This window comes from Macaca fascicularis, chromosome 2, assembly GCF_037993035.2.
Source record: "Macaca fascicularis isolate 582-1 chromosome 2, T2T-MFA8v1.1".
NCBI lineage: Eukaryota > Metazoa > Chordata > Mammalia > Primates > Cercopithecidae > Macaca > Macaca fascicularis.
Window position 1 is genome coordinate 161605537 of NC_088376.1, and position 14929 is coordinate 161620465.

Here is a 14929-nt window from a genome sequence, read left to right on the forward strand (position 1 = left end):
TTTTTGGTAGAGATGGGGTTTCATCATGTTGGCCAAGTTAGTCTTGAACTCTTGACCTCAAGAGATCCACCCGCCTCGGCCTCCTAAAATGCTAGGATTACAGGCATAAGCCACCATGCCCGGCCTCACCAGTTTAATTCTTACATGGGGTCAGGATGGGATAAACATAGAGGGGATGTGAGTAAAGACCCAGACTGAAGAAGGCAGTGGACACAGGGGACATGGGGGGCATGTATCAGTTGTGTGGCCCTTCTCAATGTGGCACATTTCTTGCCGTCACATATTACTGAGTGCTGTCATTTGCAGAATGACATCTCTGAGAAGGAGCAGCGGTGGGGAGCCAAGACCATCGAGGGCTCTGGACGCACAGAACACATCAAGTAAGTGCCAAAAGGACTGGGGAAAAGGAAGGGGGTTATGGGAAGAGCCCAAAGAAAACTCAGGGACTTGGGGGAAGGTGAGGGAGGAAAAGGATAGGGTAGTTCATGTCTATGTATTACTGTGTTTGGTTTTTTCTAGAGTCTGTTCCTGTGTGTAGCTTGTGTGTCATTGTGTACTTCTATTTTACGTCTCTCCTCTTATCCTCCTCAACGCTATTATCTGTCTTTTATACCTAACAACTCTGCTATTTCCCTAAGTGGGGGTCTATTGGATTAACTGCCTCTCTTCCTTTAGTAAGGCATGAGAGATTCAGAGAGGAAGTGGCCCAAATACTAAGGTCCTCTCTATCTATCTACCTGGCAGTCATCTATCTCCTGTCTATCTCTTCAGATAAATATAAATGTGTATTTAGAATTCAGGGTGACTTCCTTCAGATGGACTAAGAATAATTCAGTAAAATGTCAAGGTGAAGAACTCAGAATAAATGCTATAAAAAGAGGCCACTTCAGCTCCCATACCTGGCCCAAATAACTTTTAAAATACAGATTTGTACTTAGCTATTTGACAGAAGTTGGAAGCCATGCATGGTAATATGAAGAAATATAACACTTGAAAAACCTGTTGATAAAAACTATTTTGGCAATGATGTTCAGGAATCTTTAAGATTATAGCCCCATTTGCATCTTACCAGAAACAAACAAACAAACAAAACCCTCTGATACCAGAAGATAAAAGGAACTTACAGACATATCCAGGGGTTTCTGTGGGATATGTCATATATTCAGGCTGAGAGATCCCCTCCTCTCTTCCATGGATTATTCAGGATCATCTAACCAGGACCATCTGCTTTGGATAGTATCAGAATGTCAAACATTAGTAGCAAGGTAGACACAATAAATAGTGTAACGAGCAAGCATTCAACAACTACACACAAAATGGCAAGATTAATAAAGTCTTAAGCTCCATTTTTAACTCCCCCCACCACACCCTAAGAGCAGTGTTTTTACCTCTAGATTTTAGAAAGTGTCAGTGGATGACCACATTGCACAAGCAACACACTGTGAAAGCCTGGCACAAGTTTATACAACTGGATGACAGTACCACATTGTTTAATCAGAAATAAATGATTTCGGCCAGGCGTTGTGGCTCATGCTTGTAATCCCAGAACTTTGGTAGGCCAAGGCAAGCAGATCACTTGAGGTCAGGAGTTCAAGACCAGCCTGGCCAACATGATGAAACTCTGTCTCTACTAAAAATACAAAAATTAGCCAGGCGTGGTGGTGGGCGCCTGTAATCCCAGCTACTCAGGAGGCCGAAGCACAAGAGTCTCTTGAACCCAGGAGACACAGGTTGCTGTGAGCTGAGATCACGCCACTGCACTCCAGCCAGGGCAATAGAGCGAGACTCAGTCTCGATAAATAAATAAATAAATAAATAAATAAATAAATAAATAAATAAATGTTTTAATTAAGTACCTATAATGAATATTATTCTTAAACCATGCCATTCTGGACAAAGACTGAAACAATGGAACAGGGTCATTCAGGAAGTTTCTGTGATACCCCTCTATAGACTCATAGATCAAAAAAAAAAAAAAAAAAAGGACCCTTTTCCTTTTCTAAATAAAAGCCACTCAGTGCTAGTATTCTGGGAATTGTCCAGATGAGGCTGCATACTTCGTACCTTTTTTCTCCCAGTGCCTGTTTCATATATAGGAGGTAGGAGTACAATATTTTAAGGAAGTCTCCTAAATTCCTGCCATAATCTTACGGAAAGAGCTTGAATTTGGATATCAGATAGATTTAGATTCAATTCCTAACTCTGCCACTCTTAGCAATGTGAACTTAGTCACATAACTTTTTTGAACCTCAGCTTATTTATCAAACAGGGATAAGAATAGCAACTCTAGCTTTGCACAGTGGTGGTATTGTAGCCAATGAGGTTTATCTGAGGTGTGATTATTGCTAATTGAAAACTTTTCCCAACACTCCACCATGACAACTTGCAATATAGTAGGCATTGGCAAAAAAAAAAAAAAAAAAAAAGCAACCCTAATAAAAAAATGAAATAATGTAAAAAAAAGTAGCCACCCAGAAGATGTGTAGTGAGAATTCAATGGGATAGCCAATGTCTAATGCAGTACTTAGCACTTCTGAGCAGCTCAGTGATGTTATTTTTGTTTCCTGTTAACATAGGTTAATCAGATTTCCTTTCTAAAATCTAACGAACATGTAAACAGACAACAGCCCTCTTTTCTCCTAAGTGGTGTCTACCTGTACTGTTGTATTGCACAACTCCTGTATACAGATCACCCTGACTGGTGCTCCCTGGAGTTGTACAACATGGTGACCCTGCACATTTCCTTGTTAACCTAACTGAATATCTGATAGAATAAATGATGGAGGTATTGACAAAAAAAGCTCTCTCATCTCCCATTTACCCAGGTTATCAAGGAGTAAAAGCCTGGTATCTACTGGTAACAGGCCAGGTGGCCTTAGACAAGTCCCTTTTCCTCTCTGATTCTCATTTTGCCCATCTGGATCAAAAAGACCTCTAGAGGACTTTCCAGTAGTAAGTTTCCACTATTTGGGGATTCCCCGTGGTTAGTGTGGGCTAAGCCAGTCTTTAACATCTGATGGGAATCACCATGGTCCTTGGAAAAGAGGGGGAAATTGGAGAGGAGAACAGTAGTTGTAGATTCTAACACTGCCAGATCCCAAAATGAAAACAACAACAACAAAAACAAAATGAAACAAAACAAAACAGTAGCTGTAGAGCTGAGACCACTAAAAGCAGGAAAAGGAAGTGGTTGTAGTTCTTACTAATCTTACTACCTTCCCCACAGCGTGATGTCTCTTTTTAGGTCTGCTTGAATAAATTTAGTTTGGGTAGTAATTTGGTAATTCAGTGAATAATTCAAATGGTCCTATGCGTCCCTTATCCATTCTGTAAAGGAACTGCCTGGTTTTCAAGAACTATCACCCTTCTCTCCACCTTCTTTTCTCCACTCTTGTCCATTCATTCTCAAGACTCAAGGATGTCTTTTCCCTTGACCAGTCTGTTTATTTTCAAACCTGTCACAGACTGAAACTTTTGTAAAATAAAATAAAATTGAGTTTCTGGAAAAATAAATGGTTAAAAATAACATAGACAATACAAACACAGTTTGTATTTTTAAATTCAATAGATATAAAATCACGATGTTGTCAGGCATGCTAGTCTGTGCCTATAGACCCAGCTACTCAGGAGGCTGAGGCAGGAGGATCACTTGAGTCCAGTAGTTCTGGGCTATAGTGCTCTATGCTGATTGGGTCTCCACAATAAATTCTGAATCAACATAGTGACCTCCCACCTCCCAGGAGTCGGGGACCATAGGTTGCCTAAGAAGGGGTGAACTGGCCCAGGTCAGAAATGGGGCAGGTCAAAACTCCAGTACTGATCAGTAGTGGGATTGTATTTGTGAGTAGCCATTGCACTCCAGCCTGAGCAACATAGTGAGACCTCATTTCTAAAAAAGAAAGAGAATAAAATCACTATGTCAAATTGCTATAAAAGTTTCTAAACACATATTCTCAATTTTTATTCTTATCCCTGTGAAACAGAAACAGTTCAGCTTGTGGACCACACACTTAGTGGTACCACTCTGGAATAATCTTTCAGCACTTCCTGGAACCTGTCTGGCCTTTAGATTAAATCTTTACTGAGCTATAACCATAGGATGTCTGCCTCAGTGACCCTGTCCTCTTTCTTGTGCCCTGACATTTTACAGCAAGCGGAAATAAAGAATGGTGTAATACCAAGAGTATTGAAATAGAATTCTGGAGCTCTACGGACTGATTCCAGCTCTGCTGTAAAAGGGCTCATGATGCTGAGGAGAGTAATAATGTTTTACCATCCTATTTTGATTTCCAGCGGTGACTGGAGATTATAGTACCATCCCTGTTTACCTTACAGGGGTACTGGGAAGAGCCATGGCTGTAACTTAAGAATAATGACCAACATTTATTAAGCTATTATATGTCATGCAAAACACAGTACTTTTTAAAAACAACCCTATATCATAGATGACGTTGGCATCCTGATTTCACAGAAAAGTGAATGGATATATTAATGTTTAGCAATTTGTCCAATGATACAGAGATACAGGTTGAGCATCCCTAATTCAAAAATTGAAAATCTAAAATGTTCCAAAATCTGAAATGTTTGAAAGCCCACATGATACCACAAGTAGAAAATTCCACACCTGACTACATGTGATGGGTTGCAGTCAAAATACAGGTGCACAACACAGGTTTTTCGGCGTCCCCAAGGGAAAAATAAAGTTACCTCCATTTATTTTGGTCTTCTTTAATACCTTTCTTAATATAGTGTATATGACATATAAATGAATTTCCTGTTTACACATGGGTCTAGTCCCTAAGACATCTCATTATGTATATGCAAATATTCCAAAATCTGAAAAAATTCTGAATCCAAAACACTTCTAGTCCCAAGCGTTTGGGATGAGGGAAACTCAACCTGTAGTAATTTGAATTTGGCTCAGTCTGACTCCATGGGCTGAAATCTTAACCATTATATTGTTTTTGTCTAATAAACATAATATTGTCATGTCCATAATTCTCTTGTTGAAATAAAATGCAAATTCCCAAGAGCTAAGCTATTGCCATTCCCTAAGGCTGCTTGCTATTCTGTTTACAGTGACAAAGTACTTGATAAGTTGGCTTTAATAATACTACAATCACTTAATAAACAAACCTCTTTATGAGTGCCCAAAGTCTCTTTCATTTAATGTTTTCTTCACTTTATTATTTTTCAAAAATTAACTTTTTTTTTTTTTTTTGAGATGGAGTTTCGCTCTATCATCCAGACTGGAGTGCAGTGGTGCAATCTCAGCTCACTGAAACCTCTGCCTCTGCCTCCCGGCTTCAAGTAATTCTCCTACCTCAGCTTCCTGAGTAGCTGGGATTACAGGCATGTGCCACCTTGCCCAGCTAATTTGTGTATTTTTAGTAGAGACAGGGTTTCACCATGTTGGCCAGGCTGGTCTCGAACTCCTGACCTCAAGTGATCCGCCTGCCTCGGCCTCCCACAGTACTGGGATTAGAGGTGTAAGCCACCACGCCCAGCCAGAAATTAACTTTATTGATACCTAATCATTATAAGCAAATAGTTCAATGAGTTTTGACTATATATATATAATACAGCCACCTATATATATAACCACCAATGCAATCAAGATACAGAATATATCTATTACCATGAAAATTTCCCTGCACCTCTTTGCAGTCAATACACCCCATAAACACTGATCTTTTTGTCACTATAGATTAGTTTTGTCTGGCATAGAATTTCATGCAAACAGAATAATATAGAATGTATTGTTTTGTGTTGTCTTCTTTCAGCATAATGTTTTCCAGATTTGTCCATGGTGTTGTGTATATAAGTCTTTTGTTCTTTTATATTGTCAAGTAGTGTCCCATTGTATGGATATGTCACAGTATGATTATTCATTATCCTGTCGATAGACATTTGGATTATTGACAATTTGGATCTATTACAAATGAAACTGTCATGGGCATTTGGATACAAATCTTTTTGTTGACATATCCTTATTTCTCTTGGGAAATTGCCAGAAGTAGAATTGCTGAGTCATATAATAAGTGTATGTTTAACTTTTTGAGAGACTCAAACTCTTTTTTTTTTTTTTTTTTTATTATACTTTGAGTTCTAGGGTACATGTGCATAACGTGCAGGTTTGTTACATATGTATACTTGTGCCATGTTGGTGTGCTGCAGCCATCAACTCGTCAGCACCCATCAACTCGTCATTTACATCAGGTATAAGAGAGACTCAAACTCTTTTTCAAAGGGAATTTACCCTCTTTCATTCCTACCAGTAATGTATGGGTTTCAGATGCTCCACATTTTTGTCAACATTTGCCATTGTTAGTATTTTTAAATTTAGCTGGGTGCAGTGGCTCATGCCTGTAACCCCAGCACTTTGGGAGGCCAAGGCAGGCGCATGAATTGAGCCCAGGAGTTCAAGACCATCTGGACAACGTGGAGAGATTCTGTGTCTACAAAAAAATTAAAAATTGGCTTGGTGTGGGGATGCTCACCTGTGGTCTGAGCTATTCGGGAGGCTGAGAGGCAGGAGAAGCACTTGAGCCCAGGAGGTTGAGGCTGCAGTGAGCCATGTTTGCCCCACTGCACTCCAGCCTGGGTGACAGACTGAGAACTTCTCTAAAAGACAAACAAAACAAAATAACAACAACAACAAACTTAACCACTCTTTTAAGTATGTGGTGATTTTAATTTGAATTTCTTTGGTGACCAGTTTTATTGAGTATATTTTCATTTGCCATTTTATATCTGTTCACATCTTTTTATCACTTTTAAAGTGAGTTGTTTGTCTTTTTATTAAGTTGCTGAAAGTTCTTCATATATTCTGGATGTAAGTCTTTTGTGAAATATGTGTTTTACAAGTGTATTCTCCAAGAATGTAACTTGCTTTTTCACTTTATTTGTTTATTTATTTATTGAGAGAGAGTCTTGCTCTGTCGCCAAGGCTGGAGTGCAGTGACATGATCTCAGCTCACTGCAACCTCTGCCTCCTGGGTTCAAGCGATTCTGCTGCTTCAGCCTCCCCAGTAGCTCAGCCTACAGGCAGCCGCCACCATGCCCAGCTAATTTTTGTAATTTTTGTAGAGATGGGGTTTCACCATATTGGCCAGGCTAGTCTTGAGCTCCTGACCTTGTGATCCACCTGCCTTGACCTCCCAAAGTGCTAAGATTACAGGCATGAGCCACTGCACCTGGCTGCTTTTTCATTTTATTAATGGCATCTTTTTAAGAGCAAAAGATCTTAATCCTGATGAAGTCTAATTTATTGAAAAAAAAAATTATGGGGCTAATGCTTTATGTGTCTGAGAAATATTCACCTACCCCAAAGTTGTGAAGACTTTCTTTGATGTTTTGTCCTAAAGGACTTACAGTTTTAGCTTTTACATTTAAGTCTATGATCCATTTCAAGTTGACTTTTCTGTGCAGTGTGAGGTCAAGATTGAGGTTCATTTTTTTCCATGTGATTATTTAGTTGTTCAACACTATTAAAAGAGTATCCTGTTCCCATTGACTTACCTGGCATCTTTGACCACATACATGTGGGTCTATTTCTGGACTCTATTCTGTTCTGTTGATCTATTTTCTACCCTGACAGCATACCATACTGCACTGATTATTGTAGCTTTGTAAGTCAAGAAATCATGTAGTCCTCAAGTTTGCTCTCCTTTAAAAAGAAAAAAAAAAAAAATTTTACTATTTCAGGACTTTACATTTTCACATAAGTTTTACAATTCACTAGTCAATTCCTACAAGAATGCCTGTTCAGATTTTGATTGGGATTGCACTGAACCTATAGATCATTTTAGGGAGAATTGACATCTTAATGACATTGAGTTTTCCAATCCATGAACATGGGATATCTCTCCATTTATTTAGGTCTTCTTTAATATTTTTAGAAATATTTTTTAGTGTTTAGGTGTTGCACATACTTTGTTAAGTTTATCCTAAAATGTTTCATGTTATTTCATGTATTTATATTTAACTTTCAGTTTCCAAATGTTTATGGCCAGTATGTAAAAATACAATTGATTTTGATATGACTTGTATACTGTGACCCTGCAAATGCACAATGCTTTAGTAGCTTTTTTTGTGTGAATTCTTTAGGATTTTCTACATACATGATAATGACATCTGTGAATAAAAACCTTATATTCTGAGTCACTCACATTTGCACTTTTAGTTTTGTAATTTAAAAAAACACAGATTGAGGAATGAGTCACCTTTGAGGTGCTACATTTTGCTTGGTTCACATAAACTGCATTGCTTTATCAATCCAAAGTCTTATAAAACTTAAATTGGATATCTGAGAGTTAATATGTCAAGTTTCTTAGGCACAACACAGCATATTGAATTGGAATTTCTTGTTTTCCTTTCTGTCTCTTCTAGCTGTCCTCTATCTCCATACATTAAACATCTTTATGTCTTCAGAGCCTAATAGTACCTCACACTTAAAAGCTGTTTAGTTAATAGCTATCAAATGAAGGAATGATATAATTAAGACCTGTTTAGGCTGGGCGTGGTGGCTCACACCTGTAATCTCAACACTTTGGGAAGCCAAGGCAAGAGGATCACTTGAGGTCAGGAATTTGAGACCAGCCTGATCAACATGGTAAAACCCTGTCTCTACTAAAAATACAAAATCTAGGTGGGCGTGACATGCATGCCTGTAATCCCAGCTACTCCAGAGGCTGAGGCAAGAGAATCGCTTGAACCTGGGAGGCAGAGGTTGCAGTGAGCTGAGATCATGCCACTGCACTCCAGCCTGGGTGACAGAGCGAGATTCTGTCTCAATAATAATAATAATAATAATCTGTTTAGAATGACTTCAGCTATAACCTAAAGAAGTTTATTTTCTTTGGGCCTCAACAATTTCATTCAAATTATATCATCTATTGATATGATCCCCTGACTAGTTTTTCTGTTATCCTTTAGATGAATATTCCTATCATTTTCTAATCCCTTTTAAAAACTTGTTTTAACTATAATATAGTTATAACCCATTTAACAATTATTATACTCATTTAAAAATTGCATATTTTTTCCATTTGAAAGTAAATTTTGGCCCCCTTTTCTTCATCTTTCATCTGAATACTTCAGTTGGAAGATACTGGGCAGGCATTTACATGTCCTTGGTACTAGTAGCTTTTGACACAGTGTTGGTGTTGAACTGACAACACAAGATCTCTGCTTTCAATGCTGCCAGAGAGTTTAGAGGAGGCATGGGAACAGGGGGTTCTTCCAGCACTTGGCTTAATTTCATCTGGTTCATAGCCAGCTTTCTAAAATTAACTGTGGCTAAAGCTGAGAAGCCTTTTTAAAAGACCTTTAGTGGAATTATCCATTAAAGGCCACCAGATGGATCTATTCTTCTGTAAAAGAAGACAATTTCTGCTGTGAGACAGCCATTCTACGTATAACCAATGTGTCTGGTTGTCTTGAGCTGGTGAAGTCCCAGTAATATCACTCTCAATACCCTAAACCCTCATTGCTTGCTACAGAAAGTCAAATTTCTTATTTAGGATTCTCTTGCCCAAATGTTTCCAACAATCCACTGATCCTTATGTGTCCAAATAACAGATCTGATTGTCATTTGGTGCTGAGCTATCACTTCATATCCTCAAGCCAAAGAGGTTGGCCAAGATGGCTTTCCACCCTCTTAAGTATTGCAGTCACCTTCATGGTAAAGATGGAAGTGGGTGTGAAGTAAGAAAGAGAATGCCTTTTTTTGGTGGTACTTTCTCTTAGGGATAAAGGTGTCCCTTCAAATCAAGATAATTTGAGCCTTAACATGTCATAGCAATTACTGTGAGTGGATTTTGTTAGTTAGTTGTCATTAGTTATTAGTTCTCTCAGGTATTATCAGGCTGTGGGGAAGGGGCAGAAGATCTTAATTCATGACCAAAAAGCATTAAAAAAATACTACTAATGTTTAAATAAATTTCCCCAATTCTGTGTTTTTATAAGCATTGTTTTTAATGACTTCCTAGTACACTAGTGAAAGGTAATATTTCAATTTATTTAACTATTACCCAACCACTGGTCATATAGATTGTTTCTTAGTTATTGCTATTATATACTATGTTTCAATGAGTATCATTTAGATATTAAGCTTTGCCATATTTAAAATAGTTTCCCTGGTGTAGACTCCTAAAACTAGAATGTGTAGGTCCAATGGTATGTGAATATTTTTCTGCTTTTTGAGACACATCCTCTAATTGATAGAAAGCAGATCCATTCAGAAAAGAAAATAACTTTCCAGTTATCAGAATATAGGTATCATTGTCCTCTAATATTTAAGAACATGAAAAATGGGACTAAAAGGTCAGAAGGTTATTTTAGTGAGCAAAATAACAGACTAGAGGAAATATTTTTGGCCTATGGAGAGTTTAAATCAGGCTATGGTATGTAGGCCAGACTGATCTTTTACTTCTAGACCTGTCACTAGTATACTCTGGGGGCCCAGGTTATTACTGAAAATAAACAGGACAGACTTCAAGACTTCCATTTTTCTGGGAAGATGGGTTTGTTGACCTTCCTGGGATAGATGATCCTTGGTCATGTGGTTTCTTCCAGCATCCACCAGCTGAGGAACAAAGTATCAGAGGAGCATGATGTTCTCAAGAAGAAAGAGATGGAGTCAGGGCCCAAAGCATCCCATGGCTATGGAGGTCGGTTTGGAGTAGAAAGAGACCGAATGGACAAGGTAATTTGAAAGGGAAAGATTTGCTTTGAAAATATACATTTAAAAAATTGATATATCTATTTATATATTTTGTAAATATTTATGAATAATTATATACTTATATATAATTATATACCTCTATAAGAGCCAATTATATATAAGTATATTATTATATAAGTATATATTTATTATATATTTGTATGATTATATAATATATAATAAATATAATATATATTATATTATAATCATAATAAATATAATATAATATATATTTTTATATACTTATATATTATATAGTATATAGTATAATATATAATATTAATAGTATATATTATATATTACATATTATATATTAATGATATAAAATATAATATATAACATATTACATATTAATAATGTAGATTATATATTATATAATGTGACATATAAAATATATGATTATATATAACATTAATATATATTAATATATAATATATCAATATATTTATGTATAATATATTTATATACTTATATAGTTATATATTTATATATAGTATCTGTTATATATAATATATAGTTATATATAAGTATATATTATATATAAGTATATAATTAATATATATTAATACATTATATATTATATACTTACTTATATAATTATGCATATATTTATAAATATATATTAATATATAACATAATTATAAGTAAATGCAAATATATAAATTATATTATATGTATATCTTAATATATTATAATTATATGATACAATATATTTATATTATAAATAGTTTATTCATAAATATATAGTATATAATATTTAAGTATATATAAAATATTTCACTAGAACACCCAGATACTTTTGTTCTAGATCAAAATATATATTTTTTGACTCATTTATTGGTTCATGAGTTAAAACTCATTCAAAAGTACAGTGTTCATTTGGTCTCTAATATTATTGAGACCAATATTATTGATACAAATATCATATTATTTGTATCAAATTTTTCTTATCTCAACACATAAGATATACGTGGCAGAAAATAAGAGCCTATATATTAGAACTGCTGGCCTGTTGTAGCCCTAACCACACTGTAACTCCTAGACCAAGAAGACAGGGAGCATAAGTGGAGAAGGAAAAAATATGTTTTAAAATCATTTGCTGCTTTTAAATGTTTATGTATTATATCTATGTTACAACTTCTCTTTACTATTTTCTTTACTGTGTATTTAGTGATTTTTTATATATATGTCCTACATTACATGTTGCATAAAGCTCAGAGTTCACTTCTGAACTTTGATGGCCATACAGGAGCAAAGATCTAGAACAAAATCACTGGCTCTCCTAGTGAAAATTCCATCCCGGCTATGGCGTCCGATCAGTCCCCTTGGTCTCTCCTCCACACTACCCCACACTACACTGTGTTCTGCTGCACAATGCTCTTGTTTCAGCTCTTTTTGTTTCTGATTTAAACACTGCTCTGTCTATCCAGTCTCTATCCCCTGGTTCCCAGCCCATCCTATGGGAGTGTTCAGAATGAAGGATTACTAATGGTATTAAAGAAGAACAGGAATGAGCAGGTCTCCAGAAAAAGTCACCTTGCTCTCCCATCGCATATTCCTTGGCACCACTGTCAGAGGCCATAGATCTGACCCAGAATGGAATTTCTTACATGCCTACATCCCACTCCATCTCTGTATTTATTTTTTTAAGGTCATTTTTATCATTTCACTCACTCCATCCTTGATTCTTCTCAGAGTGCAGTGGGCCATGAGTATGTTGCCGAGGTGGAGAAGCACTCTTCTCAGACGGATGCTGCCAAAGGCTTTGGGGGCAAGTACGGAGTTGAGAGGGACAGGGCAGACAAGGTAAGTGATCACTCTCTCTCCCGACCACCCACCTCCAGTCATGTGAAAGTTGCCCACACTCACCTCTGGATGGAGGCACATGCTTCTTTGTTGGAAGACAGGGCAGTGGATGCTGTGAGGACCTGACACCATCACAGGGATACCTCCCTCAGCAAGTTCCTTGGTGCCAATGTTGGAAGCCACATGTTGAGCTCAGCGATTCAAATAAGGAGAAGCCTCTCAAACTGTCTGTTTGAATGAAGAATTCCTCAAGCCACTGGTTTGACAGAACAGAGAATAGTCTAAGCTCTTCTTTGGCTTAACATCAAAACCATATAAATACTCATGCCTTTTAGGAAAACAGAGTTGTCAGTTTAAATATTACTACCGGCTGGGCGCGGTGGCTCAAGCCTATAATCCCAGCACTTTGGGAGGCCGAGACGGGCGGATCATGAGGTCAGGAGATCGAGACCATCCTGGCTAACACGGCGAAACCCCGTCTCTACTAAAAACACAAAAAATTAGCTGGGCGTGGTGGCGGCGCCTGTAGTCCCAGCTACTCGGGAGGCTGAGGCAGGAGAATGGCGGGAACCCGGGAGGCGGAGCTTGCAGGGAGCTGAGATCCGGCCACTGCACTCCAGCCTGGGTGACAGAGCAAGACTCCGCCTCAAAATAAATAAATAAATAAATAAAAATTAAAAAAAATAATAAATATTACTACCATGGCAGCAGATAATCAAGTTAAACAACTAATTAGGGTTACTGTTTACAGGATTTAGCATCAATCTAGAAAGTCCAGATGTTTTTAAAGACTCCTTTGTACAAAACAAAAGAAAATGTTGTTTTAAAGAGAAAAAAAAGTATCATATGATTACAGCATCATATTGTTGACAGGAGAGTAAGATTGATAACTCATTGATGTTTTTAGTTCCACACCTTATTAGGTCAAATTCTTTGAGCTCATTTTTTATGGTGCAGAATGGTATCTCCTGCCCTGCAGCTGCACACAGAGAGAGGACATCTTCTTCATAGCTAGCTGAGATTTTTTCTTTGTTTTTACCAACAGTTGTTAATTAGGTGGGCATGAATCCTTAAAGCTAAGTTCTAGAACATTAATTGTTTGCATCATGGGGGTGAAATCCATGAAAAACAAAATCAGGAAAGTTTAAAACATACTGCAAAGCTAAGGGAAGATGTAGAAGGCAATAATGGAATATGGAGCATGCAATGTTCTAGAATCAGGATGGAATTCCCTGTTCCATCTTGGCCCCCCTCTTGCCTGCCTTTGCTTAATCTCCGATTCTGACATCTTTTGCTCACAAGCCACAAATGGAATCACCCAGTCAGTGTGTCATGTAAATCAAGAAACAATGCATGTTAATTAGTTCTTAAGATGCAAAACCCCAGACTTGCTCAGATACCCATAGTTCCTGAGCCAGATGGAGAACAAAACTCTGCGGTAATATTGAGTATCTGGGCAACATGTCCAGTCCCGGAGCTGGCTAGGATCCAGACTCTCCTGGTTGCAGTTATCCCACCAAAATCCACATATTGTGTTTCCATTATTGAGTAATGAAAGAGAAGAGGTACAGCATTATCAACTGGGAATAGGGTAATGTCTCTTCATGAACAGAGTGATTTATACTTTATAAGGCGCTTTTCTAGGTATTACATTTCACTTTTGTGAGGATTCGTTAGAAAGAAAAGCACTAAGTTAGCGAATGAACCTAAGTAGACACTTTACCTTGTCCCATTTAGTTCTCGTGATATCCCAAATGAAGAGGGATCATTTCTCTCATTTTACAGTTGAAGTAGACAAGACAGACATGCCTCTCCTGATTTTATATTAAAAGAGACTGGGGCTTAGTGATATAAAGGAACATGCCTAAACTTCAACAACTATAAATAGGGGATGTAGGGTTTGAACCTAGAACCGTCTGTGTCCAGGGCCAATGTTCATCACTCTGTAGTCTCTTGTGTCCATACCAGCCTGTTTCTACATTAAACACCCATACTCAGCCTGAAGCCCCTACAAACTACCTCTGGGACTGGCTGGGAGTAAGGGGAGGTCAGGAAGGGGAAAACCTGTCAGCTCGGATTCTAACCAATTCTCTCTCCTCTTCTCTGTAGTCAGCAGTCGGCTTTGATTATAAAGGAGAAGTGGAGAAGCACACATCTCAGAAAGGCAAGGACACTGGACTTCACTCAGCCTCGGCAATCTGACTGGCAGGCTCTTCTGCTAAGACTTTATCTTCCAACAGTTGTCATCAGTTCTTTAACTTCCATGACCCAGCTCACCACTATTTTATTTACTTTTTGTTCATTTGTTTGTTTTTGAGACAGAGTCTTGCACTGTCACCCAGGCGGGAGTGCAGTGGCACAATCACAGGTCACTGCAACTTTGACTTCCTGGGCTCA

At 37.6% G+C, this 14929-nt stretch overlaps 1 protein-coding gene and 1 pseudogene across 2 annotated transcripts in view; both read left to right on the forward strand.

The window, feature by feature from the left end:
- The window catches only part of HCLS1 (hematopoietic cell-specific Lyn substrate 1), a 29989-nt gene that overhangs the window by 3259 nt on the left and 11801 nt on the right, over positions 1-14929 (forward strand). For both annotated transcript variants that reach the window (XM_045385493.3, XM_045385494.3), the window contains 4 exons: positions 307-380; positions 10579-10708; positions 12422-12532; positions 14642-14696. In XM_045385493.3, the coding sequence (XP_045241428.1) occupies positions 307-380; positions 10579-10708; positions 12422-12532; positions 14642-14696 (370 nt within the window). The remainder of the gene's footprint in view (positions 1-306; positions 381-10578; positions 10709-12421; positions 12533-14641; positions 14697-14929) is intronic.
- On the forward strand, positions 2289-2419 carry LOC123572147 (U4 spliceosomal RNA; annotated as a pseudogene).